Below are 24,182 nucleotides of genomic sequence, written 5' to 3' on the forward strand. Positions count from 1 at the left end.
ATTATAAACAGAAATTTGCTCATCGCTTTTCATTTTTTGCTGTTAAATATAACGAATGCGATTAAGAATATGTAAAAAAAGGAAAAACAAAACAAGAAGGCAATAATGACTTTCGTTGAAGAAAATTGCTTTTAAAAACATTAAATAAAGCAACAGAGACACTTTCGAGTCTGTAAGTTGAACTTATCCCAACGAAATATACTTTTGTGGACCAGTCTAGAGTTGCGACGTAAAACGGGGTTGACCTAATTTCTGTATCGGCAGTACATTCTAAAATTTGCAGGCAACATAATTTTCCTATTACTAATTAAGGTTAACTTAAGGAGTAATTCACATTGTAGGTAAGTTTTTAGCGAGCTACCGTGGCTGATGTGACGAATCACTCTTTCTATGAGCGCCATCCTCATCAGGATTTTATCAACCTCTTGCTGTTCTCTGTACCAATATTTACATATTCACACCTTCAGTGAGTAGACTGACATGGTTATCATAGACCATTTTTTCAGTTTATAAACTTGTCCAAAAGTTTTTGTGTCAAAAACATTCGTATTTATTACTGAAGTGGTTCTTCAAACATAGTTGAAAAATTAAGCTGCTCACCCGTAAACATCATCTTCGCTAGCAAAGGTTCCGTTAATTATGTTGGCCACATCTTATCAGAACCGTGGCTAGCGAATATGCCGTAACATTTGGTGTCCGCATTAGGCCAGTAGGTCATGTATGCGCATTTACTCATCTTAAATTAAATATAAATTGTTTCAAAATTTAATACTTATTATGTTTAATCAAAGCCTATTCAATCCTGGTTATTTAATGGTCTGCACTTTAGCTGTCATCAATAAACTTCCAGACGAAAAGTATAGATCGCTATGGACTAAACGTTTATATCGGTGTGAAGGTAATAAACTAGGTCAAAGAAAAATAAACACGTCGAGTTTAACCGTCACAATTTAGGGTAGTACGACAATCGACGTGTGTAGCTTTCATTGTGATATCACAGCGCGCGACATTCAGTCCGGATTGCACTGATCACACCCGTAAATTGGTCTAGTCTAAAAACCTCCAAATACATGAACGTTGATTTAGCCGTTGTCTTAATTCTTGGGATGTGTAACGAATAACCTTCCTTAGGAATATATATTGATGGGGATCAAAATAAAGTCAATAACTGCCATTAAAAGGTATAGTGAATCAAATTCTTAAAAAAATTACAGCTGTTACTGAAATGCCAACATGACCTGTATGAATTTTCTTTTTATAGAATGGAATACATGACTAATTGCGAACTATCTTTGTATTTCCATTTTTGCCCTCCTTTGAACTGATCCTGCCTACATTTCACTGATCCTGCTTAAATCAGAAGCCATTTAAGTGTTTAATTCAAAATGTATTAGCCATTAGCATCAACTCAAAACTAACAACTGAATTTCACCACCAACAATTACAGATGAAGTGTTGTGAACTTTAATATTTCTCTGATGTATAAAGTGAATAATGTCACAGCCTTTCATTTGTTATAATTAACCATTTGTATTAATTTTCCCTTTATTTCAGGTAATTTCTTAGTACCTTCTCCTGAATATGTTTGCAAGAACTCTTGTCATCTCATTCCATCCATTTCTGTTGTGGTTGAACACGTTGCAAATACTTCTGTGTTTGCAGAGGTCGCCACAGTGCACTGAATGATATAGTTGTAGTCTATGCAGACAGTGTCCACACAATGCACTCGGTCTGTATCAAAATTGATACAGTTGTAGTTTGTGTAAGTCCCCCCAAAATGCTGTGTTTCCTATTGCACCATTTTTATAATTAGGGTAGATATTTTTTTTAAAACATATATATTATAGGGATTAGTATATATAATGTACTAAGTGCTTCAAGTACTGGGCTAAAGTAGCTGAATTGTTTTTAAAATTATTTTTTTTCCCCGGGGAAAAAAAAGTACTAGGGTCAGCAATAGAAATCAGGGACAGTGAGCCAACCAGAAACGCAGTTGTTTTTGCCTTAGCAGGTAGTGTCCAAATAATTGACATTTTACAGTATTGTTTCTGCTGTGCTCATCAGAAGTAAAATGGCACAAATATATGTTGTAACAACCAAAGGATCCAAATTAAACTTTAACCTCTCTCTGTCAACATGCTAGTTTCCAGCTCTGCTTTCACTGTAAGTCACATAGTATTACTCGTGTCCACTATTAGTTGCATAGTATTACACGTATCAACTGTCAGTTGTATATTATCACTTGTGACAGCTCAGTATAAGCTATGTTTGGATCACTACTGATTCACATGAGAAAGACACAATAACTTATATAGTTAGTGCAAAGCAGTTGAGTAAATCTTGCCAAATGACACACCACTTTAGCAAAGTTGTAGTAGGAATTCAGACCTGCACATTCTCAGTTGCAAGTCTGACACATTGAAGTTTAAAGAACTATACTGTTCACTCTGTTGGCAAATATTTATTGCCTTTGTCTGGTATTCACAGTTTTGGATTTAAATGTAAGTAAATGATTTTTGTATACCAGCTACATCAATGGTATGGCATATATAGTGGTGAGGAATTGTCTATCAATCTGCCTGTGATACCTTCTTTAAGTTTTAAATATTATATCAGCTTTCAGCCATGTTGGTTAGTTTGTTTGATTTTAGTGGGTTTAATGCCATTTTTCAGCAGACGGTAGACTATTCATAACAGACAGTATATTTGATGGGGGAAGATAATCATTCATTGTCTTTTTCTTTGACCAGGTTTCTTTCCCCAGCTCTTAGGTGCCTCAGTTTTAGTTGTCTCCTTGGATTATATCACATTTTTGGATCATTTTAAGTAAATTTGCAAAACTTTGCACAATGTTTTGCACGTTCATTGTTTGTTTTCGCTATTCACACAGTTTTAGATATCAGGAAATGCTTGTGACTGTCCGTTAGTCTGTATATGGTATATGTTTGATTCAGAATATATTAGAAGGATCACTTACTTGGAATTGTTATAGGAATAATTTACCCATTTTCATTTAGAAAATTCTATTCACCATGAAAAAATCTCATGGAACGGTGGACAGTTCGGCATGTGTATAATAAATACACATACACCACACCTGTTTTGAATAAATCATAAAATATCTTTCCAAAGAGATTAATTATAATTATTATATGTATCAGAAAACAAATAGTGAGCATTTGTTACTATTTATTTTGTTTGGGCATTTTCATTTTTGTTCCAGAATTTTAAGTTTGTTCCGGGTTGTTCTAGTAAATTGTTGGATCGGGAGAAGTGAGAGTTGAACAGGGAGAAGTGGGAGCAAAGCAAGACACGCAATATATATCTATATATATATATATATATATATATATATATATATATATATATATATATATATATATAATATCCATGTGTATGTGTATGTGTTGTTTTCATTCTTATTTGAATTATGCCCTCTGTTTCCCATTATGCATATTTGCATTTGACGTTGGTTTTAAGCAATACTTTATTTTAAGTAGAACATTTTCTGAGTGCTGTCTATATTATAAACACATTTGGTGCATGTTTAAAAACTATCATATTATATGCAGTGTATTTTGGCAATATGACTTAAAAAGAGAACAGCAGAAGCTATACATTGTACATTGTAATGAATTTTAACTGAGTAACCAGATTACATTATTGTAATTGCAAGTTAGTACAAATGCTTAATCAACTACCCTTAATCAAGAATTTTTCTTTTTACTTTTTGTAAGTTCACTATAAAATGGCAGTTTAAAAGATTTCTAAACTTGTTTGAAACAACTCCTCTACATGAGAGCAAATGCACATGTCGTTCAGATCATGCTGTTCATCTTAATTTCTTTTTTGCAAATAAAACTTTATCATACTTGTTCATAGACAACACACTTAAGAATTTAAGTCAGTATATGAATGAACTAAACCCTTTGTTTTAGCCGAATCGATACAGCCAACATGAAAGCGCATCTGTCTTTAGAAAGAGCGGTTTTCTTAATGTAACCACTCACTTTATAGCTTTGTTACACCAGTATATTGATAGGATTGTAAATGTAAGGTTTTATTATTTGTCTACATATTTGGTGTAACATTAGCAATTGGTTAAATAGTGTTTGCTTTGCCGTTTTATTTGTATTTTCGCAACAATGAGTGAACTTTGAATACAACCTTGACCTTACAGTGTCTCACAAATTTCACAACTTAGCATAGACCCATATACGTTTCTGACCTACATTATTGCATTTTAAAGCTAAATCTTCAATAAAGAAATATTTAGATTCTGCTTTCTATGAGTTGGTTGTATATTTTCCTGTATATATTTGCCCAGAAGAGAAGATATTATGAAGTGGTACTTACTGGACACAGCGGTATCCTCCATTATTTCCCATTGACAGGTTCACAAATGGTTCCAAACTGATTTTTATGGAGAAAATAATGTGCATGTGGCAGTTAAAATATTCTTGTTACTGATTTTATTCTTAAAACACAAACTGCTGTTTACATAAGTTTAAGTTCAAAACACAAGTTTGTATGTATTTATCTTCAAAAGATAACTTGTGGAAGTCAGGTAGTAATAGTTTGCTAACATACTCAAGAAAGGATTAATGGTCAGTCAGTTATAAAAACACGTATGTGAATGTGCAGGAGTTTGTCAGCAAAATTGATATCAACTCCAGCTATCTGATGGCTTTTGATTGATTGATTTCTTGGATTTAAGTGGCGTGCACACAATTGTGCATGTGCCACTGGTTTATTCCTGCATAGCTGGATACTAATTGTTCCTGGGGAAAGGAATCAGAGCCACATCCCTCAGGCATTTATGCACTCAAAGAGTGCTGTTAATTGAGCCGTCAGATAGCAAAACATAAAGTTTCATGCCACCTGAGTGATAGGCTGTTGTGAGTGGGAGTAGACCCAGCACACACTCATGTTTGAGTCCTCTGTACCAATTTAGTGGATGAGTGAGAATAGAACCATCACTCACCCATTCTGGTTTTTTGTGGGAGGTATTTATGCATGCATTGCATGCATTTTGTTGTCCAACTGAGGCATGGGAGGAAGTGGGCAGAAAGACAGGTGCCCCACCGAGGCATGGGAGGAAGTGGGCAGAAAGGCAGGTGCCCATCCACAGGACAGTGTCCGTTGACTCCGGGTACTGGCCTAAAGTTTTCGTCTCGTATGAATTTTGAATTTTGGTTCTTTGTTTCTGAAAAGCTCTAAAAATGTTCTGAATTTGGAAAGACTACTCTGTGCTGTTTGTATTTGTTATTGATGGAGAGGTTGAGGAGTGTGTATAGGGAGATTGTTAGAGGGTGGTAGGAGTAGGGGGTTGAGAAAAAGAGAAATTAAAAAAAAAAGTTAAGGGTATATTTATTTAAGGTTTTAGGAATGATTTAGGAAGACAGACACCTTTGCTGAGTGTTTAAGTCTCGTGAGCTTTATATGGGACGTAATGAATTGGGGGTGGGTAATAATAATTTATAATAAAAAAAATTCTCAAAGGGGGGTATATTTGTTTAATAATTTAGGAATAATTTGTGAAGATAGGACTCTTTGTTGAATATTCAGGTCCCTTTTGAGACATGTCAAAGGTCCTGTATATTAGGGTTAAGATTTAGGTTTACGTATGATCTGTTTTCTCCCAGGACTGGCAGGGTTGGTTGGGGTGGTTATATTTTCTCTTTTAGTCCAGTTGTGTCTTGGAAGTTTAGGATGTTTTTGAATGTTAAGTTTATATTTGGGTTGTTCTTATTTAGAATTTCTGGGTAGGTGTAAGGGTATACAATTTGATGGCTACATTTTGCCTAGAGCTATATTACAATACCGGAACTAACCAGGCTAAGGCAAGGGAGCATCTCAAAAAGGACAGTCATTAAATGTACCTGTAAAAAATAACAGAGCGAAGTCATTTTCACTTTCATAACAGAAAAAGGCAAAGTTTATAGGGTAACCACTGATTTATTTAGAGGATAAAGAACAATGAAACTACCTTTTGTTTATTGAAATATTAGTAAAATACTATTAATGCTGTGATTTCATTACAAGTTCAAGTTAAATTTCTGTTCATCTTTTAGCAAACCCCAGAGTGCACATTCATGTCTTTTAAGTTCACTGTAAACTTTGGAACTTTAAACTATGCTTTTCATGTACCCCTGGACATCTTTGTTTGGTTCCTTTGTTATCATTGACAAACCATTGATTAATTTTAGGTACTTTAATTATGTTGTATCGACTTATAGTATTCTCCATGTTCAAATAGTCAGTGAAATTAGTTGATTTAACACCCAACACCAACCACTAGCTCTTACATGGGTAGATCTGCATGCCTTGATATTTATTCTACCACCTTTACTTGATTTGATACAAAAGACTAATTAGCATGGTAGTACAGTGCAGGTAAACTTTTAATTGAGTGTAACAAAGGCAACCAACATATCCACAAGTAGGTCTGCATGTAATTAAGCTTTCATATAGATGCACATTTATATCACTGTGATGGTTGATTTAAACTCTTAATGTTGGAATACAAAGGGGCATACAGTGTCACATTTCTGGTCATTACATCTAAACTGAATTAAAAGTTAAAACTGAAACACAAATTTAACTTGACAAGATGTATTTAATCATATTTCGTAAAGTATTGCCACTAGTAGGCATTAGCGCCATTTTCATTGATCAATATTTATGGTATTTTAATGAATATTTTCATGATATGTTGTTAATTACAAGGTACTGAAATTTTTTTTATATAGAGAAAATGTAGCAAAAATATGACTTATTAAAAGTTATGAATTTAATGATTTCCAATCAGATTTATTTGCACTAAACTGTTTTCAGTAATACAATGAGCATTATGCCAAGGTTTTGTGTTGATTGCAATTTTATTCTCGTTCAGCTAATAGGGGTCTGTTTTGGGTTATTTTTAAATAGCAAGAAAAATGGGATCCACATCTACACCCACATTATAGGTTGGGTTTGTAAGTTTCCCAGGTGTACTATAATGAGAAAACTGTATTTCAACAGTTTGGATGAGTCCATCAGACCCCTATCCCCACCAAATTTCTTTATAACAGTATAAATTGGACACACACTTGTACCCATACTCATTTTGTCCGGACTAGATTATCACCAAGTATCAAGCAAATCTGCCTCTGTATTTTCTAATAAATAAAAAAAGTCACATAATTTCTGTGTCTGTCCATCTTTTAAACTTTTACATTGGATTAAACTTAATTGTCATTAGTGCTGTTATAACTACCTGTCGGATCCAACTGCAAGCCTGCACAGACCCAGATCTGTCATCACGTTATGCATCAGCAGATCCGAGTCTGTGCAGTGCAGTTAGAAGTAATCAATAGAACATTAAGCAGTTATCACAAGAACATTGACCCTGATCGGTTGATGCAATGGTAGATCATGGCCTGTATTGTTTGTTTTGGAATTTACCTTTAAACAAGTATATATGTTACTGTGTGACAACTGGGAAGTTATACCATACTTTTCTGTTGTATAACTTCAAGTTACAGGCAGATAAACTTGACAGAATATTTTTATTAATCACACAAATTGTTGGTACACTCTAATGAGGGCTTATTGAGATATTACAGGAGCCATGACAGTTCATTTTGAAAGAGTATGTAACTCGTAATTTCAGGGTTGCAAGTTTGATACTTTTGTACGCCAGCTGGGCTCCTCTCCATTCCCTTAAAAATCTTGAATGTTCAGTCACTTAGTTGCAGACTGTTAGAAATGTGTGAAGTCTGCTTGGGATACCTCACTTGACACCTTGAAGGTTGAAACAATGTTAGTTTGCAATAAATCAAAGCAAGAATATTTTTTCAGGTTATTTGAGAGCCCAATGAATCTTAAGCCCCTTCCAATTCCCAACCCAATCACCACCACCACCACCATTTTTTAATGGTCAGTCCCTTAAATCACAGACTTATAGAAATTTGTGAATTCTGCTTGGGATACCTCATTTAAAAGCTTGATTGGGGTGGGTGGGGGCTGTTGGATTAGTTTAGACTTATTTTCATATCACCTTGTTTATGATATATATGTTGTTACTGTTGGGGAGAAAGTGCAATAATAAGCTGATGGTTTCTAGTACTGCATACCCCAAATCCTGTTTGTACTTTCCATGTGACAAAGTTTCTGAAATCAGTATGGTTTAAAATGCTATCATTGTGTTGTCACATTTGATCAAGATGGTTGTTATTCCACAGTATAATATTGTTAATAGGATTTCTGCCAAACAGTACATTTTTTAATGACTATATAAAGTGTATAATTTGGTAAAAGTGCAATTAAAAACCAACCAGCTTTCGTCATCACTGTCATGCAATGATTTAATTTTAACAAATTTGCAACAGCTCAGAAGTTGCGGTTTAGCAGTTTTATGTCTAGTTATAAAGTAACATTCATTTATTTTTAGAAGCTTCTGGCCTCAAGGCAGTAAAAATATACATGAAATGTATGTTTAACAGCTTGCAAATACATTTGTACAAGTTGAGTTAACTTGGGACAGTCATTATTTATAAGCTGGTTCTACAAGGAGTGAAACTGTTACTCATGAGAATAACCTTAACATAAAATTATTTGAAATTTTATTATGTTCAAGATGCAATGTACCACAGTTAATGTTTCTTTAACATACATGTTGATCGCCTACAGATAAGCCAGTCAGCTGATTTTACTATATTATGGCCTGCTAGTGGGTGTGTATAATGTGATCAGCTGATTTTACTATAATATAACCTACTTGTGTGTGTGTATAATATAATCAGCTGATTTTTGTGTAGGGATTTACCTGCGGTTTGGAGTTAGTTCAAAAACTAGTACTGTTGTGGTGTTCCATTATTCCAGGTTTGACTCTATCACAAATTGATGAACCATCATTTTTTTTTTATCAATTTGTGTATGCCTTATCTTGTGCATAAAGAAACAATGATTTGACCATTGTACCTGCTATATGGCAATAAATAACCTCTCAGTTCCTTTCAAACCACCAATGTACCAATACATATCTGGGACTAATTTATCAGACTTAGAAATGCAATTACCTCTGCTAATATACATTTCACTCGAAGTCTGATAAATTAGTCACCAGATATTTACGTTGGTGGTTTACCAGGATCAGAACAGGTATTGGGACTTATTGGCCCCTCTTACTGTTTCCAAATCTTTCAGTTCAAATTGTGCAAGGTAAACAAGTATACCCTACATGATAGTTAAGTACAGAAAAACAAGTGTTCAAGGTCATAGTAGGATAAAATTTTCTAAAAACAGGTTCAGTGCTGTGGTCCTGGGTATAGTATTTCATCTCTGTTTACTGCATATATTTATTTCTCTGGAATTCCTGGAAATGTGAGGCATGGCAGTCTTATTTTCTAACAGCAGAGGTGTGAACATCTTGCTATGGTTGAAGTTTTCTATTTGCTTACAGTGTATACACATTTCCTCACCCCATTCATGAACTCTGTGCATAATTGGGATGTTTTGATATATTCAAAATACAATACAGTTTGGGACAAGCTGGTTTGAATTCGAGTTCATTTGGTCACATACATAGATGATAAAGGTGTGACTCGAAAGAGTGAACAGAGGTAGATTAATTCTTATTCTTGCAAGGACAACACAGTCCCTTTGGATGGTTCTGTAGAAAGGAGGCTATTTGCCTAAGGTAGGTTTGATCACACAGAGCTTGTTATTGACAGCATCATTCCATGATGCCTGCCATTTAATAAATAAGGTGGCGTTTTATACCAGGTTTTAAAACAGTGAATGATGTTTTATAATCAGATAGTTGTTGAGATAGGGGCTATTTTCGTTACCAGCATTATACTCTATTGTGACAGGTACACAGCTTGGTTTCATTGGATGAGAATATTGGTTGATAATTTGTTTTCCAACTTACTACTGGGGTTGGATTTTAATTTTATGCCATAGTGTTAAGATAATATTTCTGTACAGTTTGATAGAGGTGGTTCATTTGCTTCAGCCAAAAGGCTTTCTCATGGGAATGCCCTAAATGCTCCCAGCTAAAAGGCTTTCACATGGGGATGTCCAAAATGCTCCCAGCCAAAAGGCTTTCACATGGGGATGTCCAAAAATGCTCCCAGGCAAAAGGCTTTCACATGGGGATGTCCAAAATGCTCCCATCAAAAAGGCTTTCACATGGGGATGTCCAAAATGCTCCCAGCCAAAAGGCTTTCACATGGGGATGTCCAAAATGCTCCCAACAAAAAGGCTTTCACATGGGGATGTCCTAAAGGCTCCCAGCCAAAAGGCTTTCACATGGGGATGTCCCAAATTCTCCCAGCAAAAAGGCTTTCCCATGGGGATGTCAAAATGCTCACAGCCAAAAGGCTTTCGCATGGGGATGTCCAAAATGCTCCCTGAATGAATCAGTTGCATGATGTTGAAATGGGTCAAACATCTTTAAATATGACTTTCTGGCAGAATCATAAACAACGTAATAAAGGTTCAGTATAGGTTGAGAACAACTTTTCTGTTTGCACTCCCATCAGTGAGTAATACTACTTTGAGGAAATCAGGGGTTTTCAAGCATTTAGCTTTCAATTTCTTAATGTGTGGAATGAAGGTGAGATTTTGGTCAAAACAAAACTTAAAAATTGTTTCCTCAAAAACCAGTATGTGTTCTGTCCAGCTTGAGTTTAAGATCATCATGATGTCTTTGTAACCGACAGAAATGCATGCATGCTGGTTTTGATGTTGAGAATTTGAAACCATTATAAGTGAACCAATTTTGAATCTTGTTTATATTTAACTACAGTTGTCCTTCAGTTGTATGCATGTGTTTTGGTTGATAACATATTAGGAACTCATCAACATTTTAGGAGCAATCCATGCCAGGAGCCAAACATTTTGGCAATATTATTATTTTTTTTCATGTTAAAAAGTGTCATCGATAAAATGCTAACCTGGGGCACACCCATTTCTTGCTTTTTACATATCTATCATATATATGACAGAATAAACTTGATGTGCCCTCCAGAATATCATAGACATTTAAATGAAGCAAATTTTTGTCCCATAATGTGACCCCTGTAGGTCTCTTACATTTTTCTAAAGAATGTAATAGGGGTGACAGTTTTTAATAACATTCCAGCTTTATACTGTATCGGATTCCCTTGATGTTGCATTTTTGGAATTATATGTAGGGATACCATAACCATATTTGAACTTTCAAAAAAGAGAACACTTCAGAGAATAGGTCTTTCAGTATCTGTATAGAGATTTAAGGACTGAAAAGGAGGACATGTCTGGGAAAATGAGGACATATGGCAACCTACTTATATGAGAAGACAGGGCCATTGCAAGTTTGTACAGTACATAACAGTACCCAAGGTGAGCATTATTTTCGGAACCCCCCATCCTTGGAACAATTGCAAACTGTTTATTTGTTACATTGTGTTATAGGTCAAGGGAATAATAACTAAACTTAGGTATTTTTAATGAAAAAAAGCTGTAGATATAAATACATGTAAAACAAAATAAACGAACGTGATCCCCCACCCCCGGCTTGGCACCTCTGGCCATCACCCATATTGCCCACCATTGTGTAAAGATGTCCTAATAAATGAGTTCATCATTTGTTACAATGACCACCAAAAATTGGTACCCCAAAAAAATACAGTGAATTTACTTCTAAAATTCAGACAGTGAAAACTTTTCATTCCCCGTGTATTCAATTCAAATGGTGAAAAATAAAGATTTCAGTGTGTATGAAATTCAAACAGTGAAAATGTTATTTCATTATATGAAATTCAAACAATGAAAAGCTGATTCAGGTGTAATATTGTTTTCAGATAGTATCATAAATAATGGAAAATTTTAATGTTCTTTACAGAGTTCACCAAACCAGTCTATTTTTGTGCAGTTCGAGCATCATCCAGACCTGACAGTTTGTATAGTGTTTTCTCTACAGACAACATAATCTGTTTGTATGCTCTACATTCATTAACCATGAGTAACTGCCAAGAGCTGCCACCAGCAAGCAGTGGTGCCAGTGTTCCTACACCCACCGAATTGTTAAGCAAGATGCCAGTGCAACCTTCAGCTGAATTTACCAGCCAACCTCTGCCAAGTTTGAAACTTTCTCTGTCAATACCAAAGAGTCTGTTGGAATCTGCTCCTGGTGTACAAAATGGCAACAAAGATGCAGACATGGACAATCCACAGTCCACGATAGAAATGCCATATCCATTCAGTAACTGGAAGAGAAACTGTTATACTCTATATGAGGTAGATGAAAAGGTTTCTTCTCCAAATGGTGAGTTGTCAAAAGAAAATTGATTTTTATAAGCTGACTATAAGGAGGAGTGTATTGTGATGTGATGTCCATCTGTGCATTTGTCCCTCTTGTGCAGTAACTTTGTTTTAGATCTTTAATCTTGACCAGACTTTGTGAGTGACTTATATTTTGGGTAAGGAGGAAGTCTGTAGATTTTGATTTCAAAGTGTCAGAGGTCAAGACCACAGAGGGAAGAAAAAACATGTTCTGCACAAATATCTTTAATTGTAGACCATTTACCATTTCTGAACTTTATCTATGATTTGCTGTTAGAGTTAGGAAAAATTCAGTTGAGTTTGAGGTCAAAGATCAAGGTCGTAATGAAAGAAGAAAACTTGTTTCTGCACATTAACTTGAGCCCACTTTAGGAAATGTTTGGGATTGCAGTTAGAACAGCTGATTTGCCTATTGATTTTGGGGTCAAGGTCAGTGCAGCTAGAAGGGGAATCTGCACAGTTATTTTAGTTTATACCTTCACAAAACATTTTTGTTTAGCTTACACATGGCAGGATTTCTTTTGACCTAACATTTTGGGTTTCATCAAATGGATTTTATATTTGACCTAAAATGGTCCTATGTGCATTCCACCCTAATGTATCAGTTTGATTTTCACAAGTTTTGCATTAAGCACCAAAACACTATAATCAGTACCATATAATAACTTTTAACCAGTCTTGTTTTTTTGTTTTGAATGGCCATATCTATGCATAATGCATGACCCACTCATCAGTTAGCATTGTTCTCAGTGCAACTAGGAGAATGTTCACAATTAGTTTATACCTTCATGTTAAACAGTAATTATTGCTATCTTCATATAATGTGCATTGTTATACTCTCCTTAAGAGGGCCTCAAGGGAGAATAGTCCTTGACTAATGAGTCACCCTCTATAAATAAAGCATTATTATTATTATTATTATTGTTATTATTATTATTATTATTATTATTAGTTTTATTATTATTATTATTATTAGAAGTTGTAAGTCAAATGGATTGTTGCATATTTGATGACGATGTCAGTTTTGATCTATTGTTTTAAGAAGATAAATGGTTTTGTTTGACACTAATTGATAAATTGTGGGTAGAAATTGAAGGGGCCTGATTGAGGTAAATACCATGTATTTATATTGAGGATGCTATTATCAGACCTACCAACCCTTACGATTTTGTCATAAGTCTTTTGAAAATGACCCTTAAAATGGGAACTTACGAAATAAAAGGAAAAACTATGGAAATATGATTGTTGAGGTAAAATCCAAATAATTGGCTCATCTATGTTTGATTTGGGTCTTGGTTTCATATTAGTTTAGTAAAATTAGTGAACCAGACTAACATTGCATGATCAGACTGTTAATTAAAAAAATAAAATAAAATGGTGTCCAGCTACTGATACATGTTAAAGATGATAGGAAAAAATAAGCCTCTTAAAAAGTTTTTATAATCTTCAAAAAAATAAAAAGGAATATTCGGATTGTTCTGAATAAAAGCAGGAAGGGGCACAATTTTCATGGTCTGTACACCAAAAAGTTTCACATGGAATAAAATAAATTTTGAATAGGAGCAAGACATACACGTTTAAGGTTAGCACTTATCACTTTTGTATGATTCTCCATGGGCTAAACTTTTAATATTAACCCATTGCCTCATGCAAGCTCCTTTGGACGCCTCTACTCCATTCTCATGGAAGTGCATGATCAGACTGTTAATTAAAAAAATAAAATAAAATGGTGTCCAGCTACTGATACATGTTAAAGATGATAGGAAAAAATAAGCCTCTTAAAAAGTTTTTATAATCTTCAAAAAAATAAAAAGGAATATTCGGATTGTTCTGAATAAAAGCAGGAAGGGACACAATTTTCATGGTCTGTACACCAAAAAGTTTCACATGGAATAAAATAAATTTTGAATAGGAGCAAGACATACACGTTTAAGGTTAGCACTTATCACTTTTGTATGATTCTCCATGGGCTAAACTTTTAATATTAACCCTTTGCCTCATGCAAGCTCCTTTGGACGCCTCTACTCCATTCTCATGGAAGTGCCTTTTGATGCCTCTTCTCCATTCGCATGGAAGCGCCTTTTGACGCCTACTGTAAACATATGCCATTTTAAGCCAGTTTCATAGCGCCACCTTCGGGTAAACCCCCGATTAGATACTGCATTCATTTCTGCGAATGACAATTACGTCAGATCACGTGGTCACTGTTTATGCTTTGGTCGATATCTGCTATTTAAAGTAACTGGGTCATAATATCCACTCTCCAAACTGGAGGTCACGGATTTCATTCACGATTTCATACCTACAAAGTTTTCACGATTAGAATCACAACTATGAAAGATTCATTAACTTAGGTAAAGGCTCTGATATTGATACAGGCAGCAATTAGTTTTTATAAATTATCAAATTCTGATGACTTGGTGATGTAGACGCAGACAAAAAACTTGTAAATTTTGAGTATGAGAAATGGCAGCTACGGTTGGTCACGCGGCCTCACTGACATGATGGCAAACAAGTTCTCTCAAGATTTTAAAGCACATAAAAAATTCTTCCATGAAAAATAATTACATAGCTATAACAATTGGACTTTACTCTTAAATTTTTCGACACATAATAGATGTGTACCAAAAATGTAAAATGGTTAAAATTGCTGTTTAATGTAACATACACTACATTGCTTATCAGTTAACAGGCAGGCCTATGCGTATGAAGTCAAATAGGTAACAGGTGTTCTATTTATAGCACTCAAAAAATGTTATGTATTTAGTATACAGTCATTATTAATTTTAACTGAATTTTGTTTATTGTGTTAGAGGCAGATGAATGAAAAATATATCACAAAAGCGTAAATAGTTGCTGTTCAGAAGTATACTGTTGTATATACTAACTTTGAAGTTCTAATCTGTTCATGAGATGGAATTTTGATTAATGATCTATGTTGATGTAAACGTGTAAATGTGTGCCTAATATAATGGAAGATAAATATCTGAAAGCATTTATTTTGTATTTCTTTATTATTAATTACAATTTTCATCCTCCAACCCTTCTTCAGCAGAATGACTGAAAGTAAAATGTCACTAAAGTGCTTGAAAGATGATGAAGCATTATTTTTGTGACAATCCAACATTAATGTTTATTTTGTTGAACTTTGAAATGATTCTTTGGATCTATAATATTGTATTTTTTTGCAGAATCAAAACTTAGGAAAATCTTATCCAGATGATTGGAATGTACATAAAATTTGTTGACATATAACCAAATACATGTACTTGTTTTTTTGTTAGTCTGGATGATAACACGTTTTGATGTATCAGATATAGTGTACATTTTTTTAATGATTATGATCTATACTTTTTCAATTATGACAGCAACAGCACATATGGCAGCAGCATCAGGAATTAACTGCACAGATCCAGCGATGATGCATCCCTATCAAGCTTTAACAATTTCTCCATTCAATTGGAAGTACCAAGGATTCAGAAACTTTTCCTCTGAGGTAAGAAAACAACAAACATGTTCAGAGAACCAAACAATCAAAATCAACGAGTTTCTTTCCAAGACTCAAGGACAAATGACTTGCAGCGAAATGAATGCCTTACTTGCCAGCACCACTATAGAAAGTGATCTTGGAGCCAGAAGGGCACAAAGCAGCACAGACCTGAGAAGTCATGAAGTTGAGAGTACTTCATTTGGACACAGGAGAAACCTCAGTGCATCCGATTTAAAGGCTTTGGTGGGCAGTATTTTTAATGTCAGCTCCAATGCAAGTGGTGGTAAATCAAAATCTGTGCCAGCTTCTCCAATGTCTTCACCAAAAAGCCAGCGAAAAGCTTTGGCAGTTCTTGGAGAAGGAGTTGAAAAAGCTGAAGGAAAGTATTGTCTTGATCTTCAGACAACTGGCACTCTCTCTCCAAGCCAGTCTGGAAATACTGACCACTGCAAGGAGGAAAATAACACGCCTATCCATATTAACAAGACTGGTTTAAAGAAAAACACCCCTCCTACAACCATGATGTCATCAATTGTGGACTGGGCAACTAAAAAGAAAGTCACTGTGTCCAATTCTGAAATGAACATTTTTGCCCCACCATCCTCTTGAGGCTTCCCTATTATTTGGTATTTCCTAGGTGATACATGGTAACTGCTACACTGCAGTCTAATACTAAACCATTGCTGTAATGGTTTAGCTTGTAGCATAGTATTTGTATTACATTTGACCGAGACATACAGTAGAACCTTGTTTTCCAAATCTCAATACTTCATATTTCAGGCTTGTGCAATTAATTGTTTGATATTAATGTTAAAAAACATTTTTGATACAAGTGCTAGGTAATCAATGTTTTAGCAAGATTTAGGAAGAAAATTGCTCTTTTACATTGAATTTAGAACTAGTTTGCTGAACCTCAATCCTTGGTGGCCCTAAATGATAAAAGTAATCAATAAATGACAGTTGAAGGAATGCGATTCTACTCAGTTTGGACCTACACTGTATTGCTGATTTGCTGTAAACTTACATTCCACTGACTCTTTCAGAGAAGAGATGTCATAATGGTAGATATTTAAAGTAAAATTTGACAAATTGTCTAATGCACATACTATGTATACTCAAGTATAAGTCAAGTCCAACTGCAGACTGCACAGGACTGCTCCAGTGGCCAAGTGCTTAGAGCGTCTGCCTCAGATGCAGGTCATGGGTTTGAACCCTGGCCGAGTCATACCAGAGACTTATAAAATTTGTACTAACAGCTGCCTTGATTGGTGGTGAGCATTAAGAGGTTAGTGTTAGGACTGGTCGGCCTGGTGTCAGGATAATGTGACTGGGTGGGACATGATGCTACATGTCTGAGGAATGATGTCCCAGTGCTAGACATCACAGTTAACTGCTACACTGCAGACATCATAGCAATATGACTGAAATTTTTTAAAGTTATGTTAAAATTCCAAATCATACACACGCACACACACACAAACTGCACAGACCCAGATCTGCCATTGTGTGATGTGCAGCAGATCTGGGTCTATGCAGTTTGTTGGGTGTAATCAGTAGAACAAACAATATATCAGGGTCTATGTTGTTTGCAGTTGGACTTGACTTTGGAATGAGTGTCATATAAATAATTGCAATGGAGTGCACTTGATGAGTCCATATGAAAAAAATTAGTGATGCTTTCTTTTAGTTGAGAATTGTCAGTTGAATTCTGCTATATGCATGATATATATGGAAAAAGGAGACATCCAGTCACCCTTGTGCTTCTGGCTCTTCAATAATAAGCATACAATTGAAAATTTTGCATATTATTTACAATTACTTTTGTCTTCCTTTAGCTCCTTTTTCTGTACATGCCACAAAATGATTGTATATGGCATTGATATGAGACCACTAATTGGTGCTGATCATGGTCTAATTAGCTAATTCTTTCAAGATGATTATTTCATTCAAACCTAATGTACATGCCTGTAACCCAGAAGTAGAAAGTTAACAGTGTTACCCATGTCCATTGATTTAAACCAGATTTGATATGAAGATCTTCACCAAGGGCCTGACCATTTAAATGGGGGGGGAGGGGGCTAGGATGTTCTTTTGAGCTTGATTTTATATTTCTTTCTCATACCTCAAGGTAATCATTTTTCAACTAATACAATTTATAATGGAAAAATTGGGGTTTTAGTTATAAATCCAAGCAACAGTATTTTTTGTCAAGCTACTTAATGTCCTGAAATTTTCTTTGCCAAAATGCCCCTTTCTCCATCTCCAAACTGTTGGAAATTAAATGGACAGTCCCAAAGGAGACTGAGATCAAATTTGATTTTCACCATTTTCCAACAAAATTTAGTGGAGTTCTGAACCTTGTCAGAGTTAAAATTTAGCCATTCCTTTGCTTCATATTGGCACATTTCTAGTTTTTGTATTTTTATCAGGTAAGGTCATCAAGGTTCATCTGTATATTTTTATCTCGTCATATCCATTGTCTCATGTTTTTGTGGATTCTAAATCATACTGCTGTATATATGTATCTTGTCATATCCATTGTCTCATGTTGTTGTGGGTTCTAAATCATACTGTTGTATATTTGTATCTTGTCATATCCAATGTATCATGTTTTTGTGGATTCTAAATCATACTGTGATATATTTGTATCTTGTCATATCCAATGTGTCATGTTTTTGTGGATTCTAATTCATACTGCTGTATATTTGTATCTTGTCATATCCATTGTTTCATGATATTGTGGATTCTAAATCATACTGCTGTATATTTGTATCTTGTCATATCCATTGTCTTGTGTTGTTGTGGATTCTAAATCATACTGTTGTATATTTGTATCTTGTCATATCCATTGTTTCATGATATTGTGGATTCTAAATCATACTGTTGTATATTTGTATCTTGTCATATCCATTGTATCATGATATTGTGGATTCTAAATCATACTGTTGTATATTTGTATCTAGTCATATCCATTGTATCATGATATTGTTAATTCTAAATCATTCTTGATTATTTTTAAAAACTTCCATTTATTCATGTGAGATATTCTTTGAAATTTTATATTTCCTATGTTTAGAAAATTTTGGGAAAGTCAGTACATACGCTGATCAGGCGACAATAGGCCTGATCCGATATGGTCAGTTAGTCAGCATAATAGATTGGTTGAAAATGCATTTGTAGAGGAAATGAAAGACAGTCATATTGACAGACATACCTGTTTATTCAAATAATTAATACAGTATATACTCACTTGAAAGTTGAGTCCAACTGCAAAGAATGTAGACTGATTTGCTGGAGAGGTAATGATGATAAAAACATATAAGCAGATTTTGTGTGTTTTATTGACCAGATACAAGGAACTGACACAATTAAATCTCTCAATAACAGCCACCCTTGGGAAAAGGCAAAACTGGTCTTTGTACACATGTTCACCCTTCAGAATTGGTTTTGGAACAAAAACCATGCACTGAATATTATTATTATTATAACTTTTTCATTTTTCATTTAATTTTCTGAACATTTTTACAGTATTATTATGAATCTTATTTCAATCACTGGGAAAGTTCCAAATGCCAGTTTTGTGGAAATGCATATGCAAATGAGTCGGCAGAGCATCATCTGTCTGAATGGCCAATTTAAATCTGTGTGGTATATTATTTGTACTCGGTGGTAAAAAAAAAAAAACCATAACTTTACTATATAGTAAAGGTACCCAGGGGTAATTTGGATATTAAAGTATTCCTATCTACCCTGTGGAATTTCTACTCCTCCCCCTTTTAAACCAACATATTTAGAGTACACCATTTAGTATTAATCTAACATTACATAGCCACGATATTCATGAGTAAAATGATAAAATAAATTGCTTAATGTTCTAAATAGATTTTAATATAAACAAATATGTACTATGAAAGTTATAAATATACAGTTTTGAACATAATACATTTCTGCTAATTATTCTCAAGATCAGTTATTTTTTATTCAGTGAAATAATTTTGGAATAAGTTGGAATTACTGAGAAGTTATATTTTTTGATCTTATCAAAGGAGATAAATTATTTGTGTTGAGAATGTATGAAGTTCCTAATTACTCTTTGATAAATTTCTAATTATGTAATTAACATTGTGCATTTCTAATCTTAATTATACTGAATGCTACTTAAAAGAACAAGGAATGGATTCCTGAGATGTTTATTGTTATGAGAAGGTCCTCCAAACCAGTACAGAAATTTCTTATGGATTCCATATGGAATACTTAAGGAATCCATATGGAAGAGATAAGGACTGAAAAACTTATGGAATCAGACAATTTATTCCATATCAGTTCCATAAGTACTTCACAGCAAGTGAAAATTCCATATGGAATAAAGTTGCAACTTTAATCCATAAGCAACTTTTTTCCATATGGAAAGCAGGCTTATGCATTATAGCATGGAAAATAGTCTCTGAAGATTTAATAACCTAAACTATCTGATTCAAATAGAAATATTGGAGGGAGTTAGAGTACATGTATATTTCAGTGTAGCTGATGTGGAAGGATGAATATATACTCATATAAATTTGAAGAAACAGATGTATGTCAGTTTTCTTTAATTTATTTCCACATATGTTTAAAATCAGACAAAGACATGACCAAAAGAGTAGAGAAAATGTAAACATGATCAGAAAATTAATATCTGGTAGTACAAGCATAGATGAATCTTTGGACATAGAAAATTTGGTGCAAGGTGGATTTTGGGCTTGATTTGATGCTTATTCTGAAAGGTAATTTTTTTGGCTTCCTATTAAAATATGCTCTACAAAAATCAAACCCTTGTGAAAATGTGACTGAAATTTCACCAGAATCACTGAACATTTCTTGGCATTCACTCAAATGTCCTTTTTCACTAAAAATTATGGTATTTTAGATTTTACCAAAATTTCTGAAAATATCAGTGAAATTTTGTGATTGAAATTTGACTGACTCTGCCAACATTTCTGAAAATATCAGTGGGAATTTGTGATTGAAAATTCACTGAGAGTTTTTCAAAAATTCTAAAAATATAGCGATATTTTGTGGTTGTAATATCACTGACATTTCAGTAAAAAATATCAAAAAGGTATAATAAAATGTATTTTTTGTTTCTTGTACAATTTGAATGATTTTCAGCAGCATTTATATTTCCTGTTTCTGATAGCTGTAATTGTATTGTTTATTTTGGGTTGTTGTATTTTTGTTTAACTTAAACTGGATTTAACTACCCCCAAACAAGTTTTCTTGTTTTTTGTTTTAAATCAGAATTTTGCTTTTCTCCTGACCTGAATCGGATTTCCCTCAATACGGACCCTTTTTTTAATATCATCTCCGAAACTTTTTTTAAAATAATACTCTATCTGGTCCCATTCTGCAACAAACTTTCTAATAAGTATTTGTTCCGTTTATTGTTTAAAGGATGATCGCTGTAAAGAGCTTTGTACTTGCCCAATGAATCATTGCTTAACGGAAACTGAAGGGAATGCTAAACATGGCAATTCGAGCAGGATACGAATTTGAATAACCAATTGAAAAATGTGCGGCAATGAGAATAGCTTGAATGCAAAGTTGATGGGAACGTAATTGGTCAGTCTGTATGTAAACTGAACGCCAGGACTAGCATTTCGCTTTTTGTGCCATAAAGAGTGTCACAGTAGCAGCTATCATGCTAAATAGGACAAGGAATTGAACCAGGATGATTTCGAAGTTATATAAGTCAAAACTGATTAACTTCCAGAATGAATTTAAGGAAGACAATGTATAGATCACTGGTGGGAATTGTTGCAAAATACCCATGTCTATCAAAGATCGTCATATCTTTGCGGAATTTTCTTGGCCCACACGTAGAATCATCTTTCAGTATTGTGAGGCATTATTGTGTATAGTATCAAAATATTCTAGCCTCTAGGTGTGTTGGAATTCAGTGTAAAATAATAGTAAATATATCATGATAAACATTTGTCACAGCTGCTTATGGAACAAGGACTAATTCAAAAGACCACAACAGCATCATAGTTTGTACATTAATCAAAAATCAAGTCTGCAGTACAAGTGACATATGACAGGCTCCTAGCATTTCTTCTTTTCATGTCTCAAATGGATGCTTTTCTGTAATTTTGCATTATTTTCACAGTTGAATTTTTCAATGCAGATTAATATTCTATATGTTTATGTGTTCAAAGATGCCTGTGCTTATATTCCAGGCTTGATACTTTGATTTTTAAAATCAATTATTAAGTGTCAAACCAGATTCTTCACATCAAGTTGTATATACTGTATATATTGTACATAACAGATAGAAGGCCTCAAGGTAGATTAGTTCTGTAACGCATTAAGTTACCTTCTTTATTATTATTATTGACTCCCATATCTCTTGCCTTGGATGTCATATAATTACAACATCTGTATATTTTTTTCATGCATACTTAATATCACATCGGTTAATAAAGTCCTGTTTAATTCACATCCATTAATAATTTGAAACCATCTGAAATGTCTGAACAACTACTGAAACTTCAGTAAAATACTAAATAATGATCAAAATTTTAGTGAAATCTCACCACAAGCTGGTTTCTGACTGGCTGTTAGTGGAAATTCAATCTCAAGAGTTTTATGTTCTCAATGTCAGTCCTCGTATTCTCTAAACTTTCTAAGAACGCGATCTCAAATTCAAAGTGCTAAAACTCTGAATCCATATCTGTAACTTAAACAAAGTTAGAATCATGGAATTTTCATTATTTCTTATCAAGTCCCTTTCTTAAACAGCTAACATTAAAGTATCATATGCTAAAATGTTTTGAAATTTTCATTATTTTCTTATCAAGTCATTCTGTTAAGACTGCTAAATTTCACTATATGTATGCCAAGTTTCATATTTATTTTGGGAATTATGATCCTGAACTGGCGATAAAATGTTTAGGGAATACGTACTACAGATCTGCCAAGACAGTAAATCAGAATTAATGCTCTTGAATTTTAACTTTGTATTGCAGAGAAATAAATTGCTTGTTGATTTTACTTATAGTGTTGGTTTCACTTTCTTTAACATAGTTTAAGACACAGATAAACTAAATAAAAATGGTTGCATGAGTTAAAAGTATGTGATAGAAACTTTCATCTGACTAATTGATATTCAGTAGTTGTTTAATGTTGTTAAATTAATGATAATAAAACTGAATAATTATTTATTGTTTCAGAGGAATGTGGATATATTACCACCCCACTCCCAAAAAGCAAAAAACAATTAACCCAAATTTTTAGCTCACCATCCCATAAGGGCAAGTGAGATTCTGGTATGTCCCTGTGTTTGGTGTGCATCTGTTTGCAATTGCTATATGAAACTTCTAAAATAAAAACAACTGGACAAGGTTTGACCACCCAGTGTGAAGGGCTTTCAGATCTGTACAGTAAAAACCCTTTAAGCAGCTTGTAAAAAATACTGAACAGGGAGATCATCATTTAAAGAAGACCTATAAAATTTCTACATGTGATGCTGATCTACCATCGAGAGTGATTGCCATTACTGAAAATAAAATAAAAATTACACGATCTTAAATATGGCTGAACAAACTTGACAGAAAGCATCTTTACATGAAGACCTTTCATATACATACAAATATTGCTGATCCATTATCAAAATTTGCAGCCATTACTAAAGTAGACCTTTTACAGAATTTTACAAAATTTGGCAGAAAATATTCTGGCATAGAAGCTTTTGGATCTATATAACTGATGCTGATCTGCCATAAAATGTGGCCACCATTACTAAAATAGAAAAAAAAATTCTAATCCAAATTATTAAGCATAAATTGATAATATTTGAGATCATCCCAGCATGATGCCCTTTGCAGGTTTTACAAATTGAGTCAATCTGCCATCAAATTTGTTAAACAGAATTTGACCAAATATGATAGCATCCTGGTATGAAGACCCTTCAAATATCCGCCATCAAATACTGCTGCCATTACTAGAGTAAAAATTTCTTTAAGACTTCTGCAACACCATGTAGTAGAATTTGACACAACTTGATAGAAAGTGTTCTGGCTTGAAGACCATTCAGTTTTTTTCCCCAAAGATATAGATATGCTATAAAATATGAGATACTCTCAAAACATTGACAAATATGTATGAACTGGTATACCCTTCACAACACTGACAAATATGTTTGAACTGGTATACCCTTCACAACACTGACAAATATGTATAAACTGATATGTCCTTCAGGACACACGGTACTAATTATACAGAAGAACTGTGAACCAGTCTAGAAATGGGTGAAGAAATAATAGAGTATTTATGGGTTTGGTGGTCCATAATTGGTTAATAATGAAAATTAAAATTTTAGACAAAATATCTTTTGAGAGCTTAT

At 34.0% G+C, this 24,182-nt stretch overlaps 1 protein-coding gene across 2 annotated transcripts; it reads left to right on the forward strand.

Annotated features, from left to right (window-relative positions):
- The first annotated feature begins 228 nt into the window (after nucleotides 1-228).
- LOC149795706 (uncharacterized) lies at nucleotides 229-22,831 on the forward strand. Of its 2 annotated transcripts, none has more exons than XM_089965589.1 (3): nucleotides 229-341; nucleotides 11,873-12,295; nucleotides 15,681-22,831. In XM_089965589.1, exons 2-3 carry the CDS (start codon nucleotides 11,989-11,991, stop codon nucleotides 16,409-16,411), a joined length of 1,038 nt encoding a protein of 345 aa, XP_089821715.1. In that variant the 5' UTR covers nucleotides 229-341; nucleotides 11,873-11,988; the 3' UTR covers nucleotides 16,412-22,831. The 2 variants fall into 2 exon arrangements, with proteins under 2 accessions (XP_089821715.1, XP_089821716.1); XM_089965590.1 differs by lacking the exon at nucleotides 229-341 and adding an exon at nucleotides 9,311-9,682.
- Nucleotides 22,832-24,182: the final 1,351 nt, after the last annotated feature.

Source organism: Sinohyriopsis cumingii, chromosome 7 (genome assembly GCF_028554795.1).
Source record: "Sinohyriopsis cumingii isolate HCF-2022 chromosome 7, ASM2855479v2, whole genome shotgun sequence".
NCBI lineage: Eukaryota > Metazoa > Mollusca > Bivalvia > Unionida > Unionidae > Sinohyriopsis > Sinohyriopsis cumingii.

Coding starts and splice junctions, on each gene's coding strand:
- LOC149795706 (XM_089965589.1), top strand. CDS start 11,989: ATGAGTAACTGCCAAGAGCTGCCACCAGCAAGCAGTGGTGCCAGTGTT. Junction 12,296..15,680: donor AAAGGTTTCTTCTCCAAATG/GTGAGTTGTCAA, acceptor CAATTATGACAG/CAACAGCACATATGGCAGCA.